The sequence below is a fragment of the Vulpes lagopus genome, chromosome 19 (genome assembly GCF_018345385.1).
Source record: "Vulpes lagopus strain Blue_001 chromosome 19, ASM1834538v1, whole genome shotgun sequence".
NCBI lineage: Eukaryota > Metazoa > Chordata > Mammalia > Carnivora > Canidae > Vulpes > Vulpes lagopus.
Genome location: NC_054842.1, coordinates 29133984 through 29146471, shown reverse-complemented (window position 1 = coordinate 29146471; position 12488 = coordinate 29133984). Strand labels below are relative to the sequence as shown.

The 12488-nt window shown below is 43.0% G+C and overlaps 1 protein-coding gene across 11 annotated transcripts in view; it reads right to left on the bottom strand.

Annotated features, from left to right (window-relative positions):
* Window positions 1-1348: 1348 nt before the first annotated feature.
* Window positions 1349-12488, bottom strand: part of NEK11 (NIMA related kinase 11) — a 237473-nt gene continuing 226333 nt past the window's right edge. For 9 of the 11 annotated variants that reach the window (XM_041734124.1, XM_041734125.1, XM_041734128.1 and 6 more), the window contains one exon: window positions 1349-2221. In XM_041734124.1, the coding sequence (XP_041590058.1) occupies window positions 1951-2221 (271 nt within the window). In that variant the 3' untranslated portion in view covers window positions 1349-1950. The remainder of the gene's footprint in view (window positions 2222-12488) is intronic. The other 2 variants (XM_041734130.1, XM_041734131.1) reach the window with 1 other exon arrangement.

Genomic DNA, 12488 nt, shown 5'->3' with positions numbered 1-12488 from the left:
GGTAGTCACACTTTGACCTTCTTCCTGCCAATCAGAGCATTCACTGGGAGGCACCTGAAGCCTTAGGGCCCTTCTTTCCTGGTCCTCACACCACCTTCAGAGACATCAGTGAGATGAATCAGTACCATCACCACCACCACCCCCCCCACACACACACACACAGCAGACCAAAGCACCGCTCCAAATACAGGGAGGAGAGGCAACAGGAAGAGGGTCCTCAAACAGTGGTCTGAGGGTGGTTCTCACCCCAGGACCATCAGCATGCCCTGGGAGCTTGTAGTTAACGCAAAATCTCAGTCTCCACTCAGACCTACTGAATCAGAAATGCTGGGGATGGGTCCCGAATCTGTTTTCACAAGCCGTCCCGGTTATCCTGATCCTCCAATTTAAGAAATTCTAGTCTAAAAGGCACTGCACTGTGCCGGGGCCATAGCACCGGCCATAACAGATCGTAAGGCAACAGGCCGCTGGCCTCAGTGCCCTCAATCGTTAGCCGAAGGCAGAATGCTGAACTCGATATCATCCGTGCGTCAGTTTGGCAACCAAACCATCTCCTCTACCCTGGATGTCTTCTCTTTGTAGCTGAATATCCCCTGAGCCCTGATGTGCCTCATCCCACCCCCGGTTATAAATCTCCAACTTTCTGGGGCAGCCCAGGTGGCTCAGCAGTTTAGCACTGCCTTCGGCCCAGGGCCTGATCCTGGAGACCCAGGATCGAGTCCCACGTCAGGCTCCCTGCATGGAGCCTGCTTCTCCCTCTGCCTGTGTCTCTACCTCTCTTTCTCTGTCTCTCATGAATAAATAAATAAAATCTTAATAAATAAATAAATAAATAAATAAATAAATAAATAAATAAATCTCCAGCTTTCTGTGCTGTATTTGGCACTGAGCCCCATCTGTCTCCCCTATGTTAATAGTCCTGAGTAAATTATTTTCCACCGTTTTAACGAGTGTCAGGATAACAGTATGTTTAAACCCGTGTACGTTTAAGGAGCTCCTCGAGCAAGTGTGCCGTAGCCTCTTGGTTGCAAAGCCACATGCAGAGTAGTTAAGAGCACAGATGCTAGAATCAGCCAGACGTGGGGTGACATCTCACCTCAGCTCTGCTACTGAGTAAATAAGCAGGTTCGGTAAAGGATGGGGGTAATTTCTCCTCTCTCTCTCTCTCTCCTTTATCCGTCAAAAGATCCAGTGACATGAGGCCCTTAGAGTCATAAGCACCGAACCCAGTAGTGGCACATAACTGGCACCAAATAAATAAAATGTTAGCAGCTCCAGTAATAATTATTACATAAGTGTGTTACATTGCTCAACATACTTCTAGATAAGAAACAGATAAAACAGGTGATTTATTCTGTAAGCAGAGAAAATATGTTTATTAAGAACAAAAGTCTTCAATATTCCACGGAAAAACTTGGAGAATAAATCACAGAAGAGAACATCTTTTTGGATTTTTTTAAGTCCCAGTCCTTAAATATACGCACATCTTGCTTGCTAGCCAAGGAAGGGCAAAAGTGGGCCAAAACCAGTTCACTTGAGACAAATATTTGTGACGCCTGGTCAGCAGCTCAGTGCTCAGCAACCTTTAGGGGCAGGCTGGCCACAGAGCACAGGGAGGGACCCGAGGCAGGCAGGCACCAAGTCTGTCCTCCAAGTAGAAATGGTAAATGGTAGATGGCTTCTTCCAGGCCAACTACCTGGATGTTCAAGGAGAAGTACCTTGTGGAGGTACTTCAGCCAACCCTGTGGAAGCCCTGGGGGTTTGGATTTTCAGGAAGCCACACTTGGTCCACAAGCTTTCCTCAGAGGATAGAGCACTGACTGGCCCAGGACTCAGAGGAGAGGCAGACAGGTTTACTACCCTCTACAAGACTCACTCCTCTTGACAAGGAATCAAAAGTGAAGATGGGAGCTCCAGCCATGCACCCATTTCCCATAATACAGTCCAGCTTATGTGTTGAATGGACTCGTCCCTTTGAACGTGTTTGCTTTTGACAGATGTTGGTGAGGGTTCTGGAGTGTGGGCCCTCGACCCACTGTGATCAGCAACTGCTCCTCGAAGTACAGGAGCTGGTCAACCTCAAAACAGTCACTGGCGTGAGGCACCACTGTTTCTAGAGCTGCCCGGATCTCGGCTTCACTGGCCTTCTGGCGCCTTGCTCTCTTGAGGTAGTTGTAGACCTTCTCAAATACCTCTGCTCCCAGCTTCTGCATGGCTGACCTGCCACACAAGTTAGAGGAGACAAAGAGGAGTTTTACACATTCGGGTCGCCCACAGAAATGTCTTTTTAAGTCATTTATTACACAAACATTGTACCTTTGAGATTTAGGGGAAAAATAAGACACAATGGCTCTACCTTGAAAACTCAACAGTATTTAATACTTCCTGAATGTCGATTATGCACCAGGTGCCTTCTGGGGACTGGGAACAGAGCATTAAACAAGTTAAGTCAGTTCCTGCCTTCACGGAGCTTGCCTTCTAGGGTAGAGAATAAACATAACTTAAAAAATACACAGACAATAAAATGTCAGGCAGTGCTATGTGCAATGGAGAACAGTAAATCTGGGAGGGAGGGAGGGAGAGAGAGAGAGAGAGAGAGAGAGAGAGAGAGAGAGAGAGACAGGTGAGGGGCTGGACAGTCCCCTGAGAGGTGTCCTTTGAGGCCAACCCCAGGGGGTCCCGAGGCTAAAACATGTTGGAGAAATATCAAGAAGGCTAGTGTGGCTGGAGTCCGGAGAACAAGGGGGGAAAGAAGAGTGGGATATGAAGTCAGAAATCAGGTTAATGAGGACACTGAAGTAACAAGGAGGAAGAAGAGGCCAGGGAAGGGGATGTGCTTTTCTGCGTCCTTCACCTTTACAACAGCTCTTTAAGCAGACTCCCTGCTGAGTGCAGAGCCCAACGTGGGGCTCCACCCAGGACCCTGAGATCAGGACCTGCGCCCAAACCGCCCAAACCGCCCAAACCAAGAGTTGGATGCTTACCTGACTGAGCCACCCAGGCGCCCCAGTGCTTGACTGTCTTTAGCATTTTAATGTGGAGGTCAGTGCAGCCCACGCTCCCTGCTCTGCATCTCTTTACTGCCCCCCATCCACCTTCCTCACATCATTTTTTTTTTAAAGATTTTATTTATTTATTCATGAGAGGCACAGAAGTAGAGAGAGAGAGAGAGAGAGAGAGAGAGGCAGAGACACAGGCAGAGAGAGAAGCAGGCTCCATGCAGGGAGCCCGACGTGGGACTCTATCCCCGGTCTCCAGGATCACACCCTGGACTAAAGGCGGCACCAAACCGCTGAGCCCCCCAGGGCTGCCCCCTCACATCATTTTAGAGCAGGCTGCTTCTTGGAGTCCACCTGCCGCCTGACTCCAGGGCATTCGAGTTTGGTGAATTTCCTTCTCCAGTTCAAAACTGTCATTTTTAATGCTTCCATGCTGTTCCACTGAATTTATGTGCCAGCACTGACCGTGTCATTCCTCCACCTAACATTTAGCATTCTTTTTCCTATAACACTGAGCAAATGTCCTCAGGACCACAGCTTTTTCATCCAGGGGAATATTTTCTGGCTTCCAATTTCTATGAGTGAGGCCAATTACCTGAGTGTGTTCCCTCTGTGAAAAGCCATATGTGCGTTTGTGACTTTTGTACTTTTCTATATACATGTTGAACTGAATGAAAAGATTTTAAAAGTTTGTGAGAATGGAATTGTTGGGTCAAAATGCATAAATATTTTTAGGACTTTAGCTTTAAAAAATGCTTCTTTATTCTTCACTTCAGTGGATTTGCTGAGAAGAAAAATCAGTTTTTCTTTTTTTTTTTTCCTTCAGAATTTTTAAAGCATTACTGCTAGACGGTGCTGATGGTAATGCTGACAATAACACTGAAGGCATTAATCACAGGCTCTAATTCATTTTATAAGCTTTTCTGTTCAGTACTATTCAACATTGCAATCTCTAGAACACAAGCATCCAGGTTAGGTATTGTGGCGGACAAAAAGAAGAGTAAGTAATTTATCTTGCTCTAGTTTAGAGGCTAGAAATTATAATGTTAAGATGGATATTTTAAATTTTAACTCACTTTTTAATGGTACTTCAGAGCTTACGAAATCCTTTTACATTCATTATCTCAAATGATCCTTGTGAACGAGGCAAGTCATTGAACATTTATCTCTACTTGATGGATGAGAATAAGTAGGTTGACTTTTGCAAACTCACACAGCTAGTGGCTGTTGGAGCTTAAACTCAAACACAGGTCCTGTGCTGGGGAGATCGGCAGCCTGAGGGCCCCAGGGTGTCCAGCTTGAACAGATTTCCCACCTTCTGCCTGGAGATGATCAGGACCGATCTCAGGGAGCGTCACATCCCTTGTCACCTCAGTTACCTCCAGAAACCCGAGCTTTGCTTTTGCTAACATTTAGCAAACGCTGTCACCCCCCACTCACGGATGACTTCGGTAACTCGCATGCTCTTTCTCCCACACCTGACTCCTGTTATCATTCTCGTGGCATCAGTATTCTTGGTGTCTCTGACTTTGGACTGTCTCATATCCAATGATCATTTTCTTTACCCTCCTCAGTTCCCTGCTCCCGTGGTCATACCCTTGACCTCCTCAGCACCAATAACCACAAATTGATATCAAGCCTTACACGCCTCAATCATTCCTTTATACTCTTCGCCACAGTTACTCCAGCTATTCTTCTACTTCATGGTTACCTTGCAATCCTTTGGCCTGTCACCATGTGTCCTCATGTCCCCACTTCTCACTTTTCCTTCATTATGTTTCATGGTCCATTATTATAATCACTATCTTGCAAACACCCTTGGCCTTTTTGCTCCCCTCTTCCTATGTCAAACTCCTCTGGCAAAGTTGTAAGGGTTAAACCCAGCCACCCATTTACTTAAGCCTGTACCTGAATGAAAGAGCATTCCAGGAGAAAAACACTCAATTCTGCCAACAGGTCTCATTAAAATAATTAACGACTGCAATTTAAAATAGCAATCAGCACTGCCCATGGTCCTACTATACTTCTCTGGTATGGTTATTTTTTACTGTTCAAGTTAACTATTTCACACTTTCTTCCTTATTCTTTACTCTCAAACTTGCTAAGCCCCACCCTCCCTCTCAGCTGATGACTTTACCTAATATCTCAATGAGAAATAGAAACAAACACATAGATATTCCCTATCTTCTCAGTGCCCAAACTGCCCCACCTACTTGGCTTTCCCTCTGTCCCTAGTGAAGGGACCATCTGTGTTCCCATGAAAGACCATCCTCTTCCTGAATGCTCTGAATCCAGCCTGTCACCAGCTCAGTGGCCTTTCCGTCTGCAGCTATTTCTACATCTCCTGGAGCATATGCATCAGGAAAGAATATGCTCCAGTGCCTTCTTTTAAACAAGAAGCTTCTTGAGACCTCCATATTCTCAGTTCACCTGCTTCCCTTGGATCACTTGGACCTTCATCACTAGCAAAGTATCTTGAGTCACAAATGGCTGCTGTTCCTACTTTCTGACTGCACATTCTCCTTCAATTCACTCCTCTTGGGCTTTGGTTCTCATTCCTTCCATAAGCTACTCTTGCCATGATCTTCATGTGGCTAATTCCTCGGTCTCTTCATTGTACATATCTTACTTGACATTCAACAGCTGGCTACTCTCTCCTTCAAACCCTACCTTCTGTTGTTTTTGGCAATATCACTTTCACCACGAGTTTTTCTTATCATGCTCTCTGCTTCTTTTTAGCCTCTTTGCTGACTTCTCATTTTGGCCTCTACATTTCAGAGTCTTTAATACCATTTATAGGCTGAGGACTTCTTGTATGTCCTCCCTGTGGACGTGTGAATCAACTGCCCACTTGATACCATAACTGGATACCTAAAGAGTGTCTCACTCAACCTCAATATGGTGGGAAAAAAGAACTATCAATTATAAATAAGTACAAAGTGCTATGAAAGTGGGGAAAATCAAACACTCCATGGAGGAAATAAGGCACCGTCTCACTTGGACCATAACAGCTGGAGGGAAGCCAGATGGCAGCCAATAGTGAGGTCACTGGGATATCAGTGAATCAGTTTGATGGCTGAGAAGAGTGTGTGAAGAAGAGAGTGAGAAGCAGATAAACATATTGTTAAAGAAGCTTTGGAATCTGGGCACCTGGGTGTCTTAGTGGGTTAAGCAACAGACTCAATTTCAGCTGAGGTCACCATCTCAGGGTTTTGAGATCCAGTCCCGTATTGGGCTCTGCACTCAGTGGGGAGTCTGCTAGAGATTCTCTCTCTCCGTCTCCCTCTGCACCTCCCCTCACATGTGCACAGGCTCGAGTGTGCTCTCTCTCTCAAAAAAAGAAACTTGGGAATCTGACTAGTAATATCACCTACTGATATGAAGCCTCAAAATATTCCCTTAAACTATAATGACTAATAGTTTTTGAGCCTTCTCTATGTGCCAGGTTCTATTCTGAGCATCATTTCATATCATCCCATTAAATCCTATGCATATGATGTTGGTATTTCCATTCTACAGATGAGGAAAGTGAGATACAAGAGGGAATTGAATAACTTGCCTATTGCCACATAGTCTTTAAGTGGTGGAACTGGAACATGGATTCCAGTAGTTTCACTCCAGGACTCCCTTTTCATCACTATGGATTCAGAGACACTGGAGTTGAATCTTGGCTCTACCTGTCACTGGCTGTGTGGTGTTGGGCCAGTTACTTAACCTCTCTGGGACTTGAATTTTCATAGTTAAGTGGAAATCACATACACACATGTATCTTAGCCCAATACCTGTCACCTACCAGCTGCTTATTTGCCATCATTTTATCGTTGTTTTCCTGATGCTGGATTGCACCAAAGTCCTACTTCAGTTTAACTGTAAGCTTCAAGCGGTTTTGTAGTTCTACCTCTGGTTAATAAACTACTTTATAAGTACTTTTATCTTCTCTGACTGAATTTGAAAAGAAAAAAAAAGTGACACAAGAAAGCCAGTGGCAGAGTAGGAGTAAAAAAAAAGAAAAAGTAATTTTGTAGAAATAATCACAAAAACCTATTTTAGCAGAAAGCATTAAGAGAACACATAGATTACTCTTCAGGTGTAGTTTAAGGAAAGCTTGAAAATGATTTTACAGACTATAAGAAATCCCTGAACATTAAATATGTATGAGGCACTATGGGAATAAAATGGTACAATGTATTTCCTCCTCAATACTGTGGTCTTAGTGATCATTTAGTGCTAATAAGCATCAGGAATATTTATTAAGGATAGATTTTGTACCCCTTCTGTCCACATCTAGTAGTTCAAATGGCTGTCTCTGAACCTGGTGGGCAACGACAGAACAGATCTCTCTCTACAGAGGCAGACAACTGCACTGCCAATGCACAGGTGATATATGGCACCTCCAGTTGGGATATGTGACTTTCAGGCCCCTTTTCGTAAATGGTGCTTGACATCTGCTTGGTCCTCCCTGGCAGCAGAATCTTGAGTGCAACTGTTGGTTGGAAACTGTTCAAGTTAACCTTTCCTATAAGGATTGTTTGTGACCTAAATACTGTCCATTGTTTATGTAGTAAATGTAGCTGGGTAAATACTGACTAAAAAACAAAATCCAGCTTGTTTATGAGATACACCTAAAACACAGGGCATTGAAAGTTTGAGAGTAAACATAAATTAAAAGATATGCCAGGCAAATACTCAAAAAAAAAAAAAAAAGCTAGAGATTGCTGTCTTAACATGAGACAAATAGATTTTAAGGAAAAAAAATGCATTACAGTAAAGAGTGCCACTCGATAATGAAAATAGTTCAACTTACCAGGAGGAAATAAAAATTCTAAACCATTATGCATTTAATAAAGTAGAATCAAAATATGTAAAACTTGACCAGGAGAAATTGTCAGGAATGTCCCCATAGTATAGGATTTTACTACATTTTGCTCTGGTATTGATAGATGAAGCATTTGAAAAATTAGTAGTGACATAGAAAATCTGAATATACTTAAATAAGCTAAACTTAAGAAACATATATAGGACCCTGTCCCTCCCTGACAATTAGAGAATCCTTATTCTTTCCAGACTTTCATAACATTTACAAAAACTAACCATATACTAGATAGTAACTCAAGGCTCAACACATTTCAAATAATTGATATTACACAAAATTTAGTTATCTGATTACAATACAATTGAGAGAAATCTGTAACAAAGATAGGGATTAAATAGTACCATGTTTATAAATGTATTTTTTCTAAATAAATTATGGGTCAATGAAAAAATCAGGCATGCTATACACAAACTCATTTGAAGCCAAAAGAAAAGTGATAGGTACTTCTAACACTGTAATATTTCAGTGTAAATTTATTCTGACACTCAGATCAGAAAACATGCTGTAATATTTCTGCAATGATGCATCAGAGTATTTTAGAAATCATAAAATAGAAACTTCTATTTTAAGGGGACTCTTCCTGTTACCTAAGATTTGAGAAGACAGAGAGTGCTCTTTATGCAGTTCACCTTAAGGAAGAGGTTGTTAAGTTTGCTCTTTCTACAGGAGGGGTGGAAGGAGAGATGGGGGGCAGGAGCCACCCCTTTAGTTAGATGGGTATCTCAAGTAAAAAGATCTTACATTTTCAAATGAAAAGAACTACATTTTCATGCTTTTTCATCTATTTCTTCCTATGTTACACATGTTTTATCCATTTTATTCTTGTGTTTAAAGTCCTTTAAGTATTTAAGGGATCCTAAAGGTCATCTTAGTCCAGATGCTTCATTTACAGGCCAGTGCTCTTTGGGCTGGATCACCATCCTGCCCAGATGGATAGTGGACACAGGGGAGTTGGATGAAGCCTCCCTAGGCTTCTGAAGAAGCTCCAGCTGCCTGGAGTCAACCCCCAACATGTGTTTGGCTGACTCCCCAGCTAAAAAACTCCGTTAAACCACAAGAGAGTACTTTCTTCCCTGACCATTTCCTCCAAACTCAATCTTTCATCCACCAAATTCCTTTACTGACTTCCTCTCATGTTTCCTTTTAACTTGCAAACAATATATTTTATCATGGCTATTTATTTACCCATCAATAATGACTGCTCTGTGTGCCCTCTAATTATTGATCTTTCTTAAGGGTTCTGAAGATGTCAAACAAAAATATCCATATATTTTTCAATTTTTTAATTTTATTTTTAGTAATCTCTACACCCTAAGTTGGGCTTGAATTCAAAACCCTGAGGTCAAGAGTCACATGCTCTATGGACTGAGCCAGTCAAGCCCCTCTGTTCTCATGTTTTAAATATTATTTTAATTTTGCATTAATCTCACAGTTACAGGAAAGTTACAAGTATAATACTAAGAACTCTTTTTCTCCCTGAGCCTTTTGAGAATAAGTTGCTAACCTGATGCCCCTTCCCCTCCATACTTAGTGTATGTTTTCTACAAATGAAGACACCCTTTTTACATAACCACAGAATGGCCATCAGGATCAGGAAATTAACACTGATATATTACTGTCATCTAATACTCTAATCCATTCACATTTTCCCAATTGGCTAATAATGCTTCTTATAATTAAAGGATCCAGGTCAAAATAACCATGTGTTGTATTTAGTTGTGTCTCTTCAGTCTCCTTCAATGACCTTGACACTTTCAAAGGTTTGAAGCAAGTTACCAACTCCCACCCTCTGGTTATCTCTCTTCTCACACATTAGCTGAAAGATAGGAGTAGAGCCTTCAGTTATCTTGGGACATTATTAGAGAGCTTTAGCTACACCAGTTCAAGAAGTTTCTCCCTTTCTTTGCGGTTTAAAAAATGCTCTGGTAGTAATAGTATCTCATTGCTTTTGGGTGCCTAGTTCCAGATTCTTCCCTACAGCTTTGTTCCCTATATACTGTAGGAAATAAGGGTCCTCATAAGGAAAGGAAGCAGCTTGTGAAGTGAGTTTCCAGAGGCTCAAGAAAGAATGCCTTGAGCACGCTACTCACTTAGTATCTCTACCTGAATAACAGGTAGAAATCTCATGCCCAACTGAATTTCTGAGCTCTTTCCCCAAATATCCTAACACTGTAGCCTTCCCCATTTCTGTCCATGTCAACTCTTGCCTTCCATTTGCTCTGCCCCCAACCTGTGAATCATCCCAATTCCTCTCTTACTCCATTAGTTCAGCATTTGTCGTAACCAGACAGGTTAGTAAATCCTATCATCTCCATTTTCAAAATGTATGCAGGATGCCGACTTCCACTACTGCCCTGGTCCAAGCCACCACACTCTTACCCAATTGCTATAATGGCCTCTCAGTTGGTCTTCAGCTCCTACCCTCTCTCCCCTATAGTCTGTTATCAATTCATTAGCCAGAGTAAGTCAGATCCCTTCACTCTCCTGCTCAAAACCCTGTCTTGGGCTCCCCATATCACTCAGGGTGAAGTCAATGTCCTTGCAGTGATCTAAAAGATCCTGAACCATCTTCCCACCATGTTTTCCAAATGCATCTCCTCCCTCCCTCTTCTCCCTCACTCCATTCCTCTTATACTTGCTCCTTGCTCTTCCTTGAATACCCCAAGCACACTCTATCCCAGGCCTTTGCACCTGCTGTTCCCTCTGATGAGAATGCTCTTTCTCCAATCTCTATCTCTCTCCTTCATCTCCTCCAGTTGTGTGTCCTCATGTAATCTTTTCAGAGGGACCTATCCAGACTGCCCTCTTTAAAACCGTAACTTTTACCCTCCTTCTGCACTGCCTATTCTCTTTCCCTGCTTTGTATTTTCTCAGCACTTGACACTTTCTAGCATACTGTGTCCTTCCATAATATTTTATGATCTGTCAGTCACCTCACTATAGAATATATGGTCCATAGGGCACGGATTATTTTCATCTTTCTTGTTCACTGATCCCATTACCTAGAACAGTGCTTGGCACATAGTTAAGTACACAATAAATACATGTTGGATGAATGAATAGATGCTTTGAAAGCCAAATGGAAAAGGAACATGGTGATATCACACAATCTTATTTTAAAACATATGCATCTCTACGGTTTAGTCTAAGAATTAGCACATGGTGAAACTGTAACCTAATTTTGCCAAGTAGAAGATCACTTTTGTAATCTTTAGTTGTTGTTTTTCAAGATAAAGCTCCAATTAAGTGCTGCCTTCAGTATGATTATATTTTCATCCCTATTTCAAATGGATTGGCTTGATGTGACCTATATAATCGATCATCTCTGGATAAAAATGACCATGTATTTTTGAATGGGAAGAAACAAGCCTGACTTAAAAAAAATTCTGTGTGGAAAGACTGTGGTTGATGCCTGACACATGGGGCCATCTGGAAAGCAACTGACATCTGCCCACAGATGCCAAAAGCCCTGCTGCCCCAGGGCACACATGAGGCCTTGGAGAAGGAGGACCCCCAGAGGCCCTCCACCCCGCAGAGGGAGAGGTGGCCACCACTGTGCTGCTCAACAGATGGCACTGGCTGCCCAGCCAGTTAAATAAGGCAAAGAGCAGCAGCAGAGGGGATGTCAGCCTCCTGCTCCAGACAACATTCTAGCTGAACAGCAGAAAATGTTTAACATTCTCCCTTCCTGGAAAACAACAAGCAATTTCTTTTTGGAGGTGGGGGGGTGGGGGGGAGGTGGAAAGGAACACGTTTCCACCAGTTTTGATAGGTCATCCAACTTAAAAGCTCCCTCATCCCTGATCCCTTTAGACTAGCTAATAGGAAAGTGTCTTGTCTTGCCCTTTCCTCGGAGCTAATTGGCCTTGGCAGACTGTTTCTCTGCCCGGTAGAAGCTCCTCAATAATTGCTACATTTATATTTTTATTTCCAGATTAATTAGTCACTTGAGGAGTAAAAACTAAAAGTGAAGGACTTTGTTTGCCCTCAGGTCCGCTCCCTGATGGGGCTGGAAGCCTTGGGGACAGAGAACCTTTCCTAGTCATCCTGGCATCTGGTGTGGTCCTGGCCCCAAACCGCACTAAGTTGTTCAGTCAGCACATGCTTAATGAGCCCCTAGTACACGCCAAGTGCCGGGAATGCTGCCCGAAGCTTGTGACCGCACAGAACTTAGATTTTAGTTAGAAGAAGGCAGACAATAATAAGCTAGGTGATTTAAAATTTTTGTCAATGCTGCAAATAAAATGAAACAGAAATGGAAGAGAGAGTGAGCTGCCCAGAAGAGGGTTGGGATGCCTGGCCAGGGCGAGGGCAGAAAAGATGTTTGGTCCCAGCCTTCTTTGGCCCACCAGGTCCTTTCATGTGGACCAGCGCCCGCCCCCGCCTTCTTGATCAGCCATCACACAGAGGAAACATTTGTGGGGGTGCGGCAAGAGTACCAATGGAGGCTTACACATGCCTCAATGATTAAAAGTTATGAACCAAGCTACCAAAGTATTAAATAAGATATAAGCTACCTCAGAGCGCCTGGGTGGTTCAGTCAGTTAAGCCTCTGCCTTTGGCTTACACGTCATGATCCTGGAGTCCTGGGATCAAGCCCTGCATCTGGCTCCCT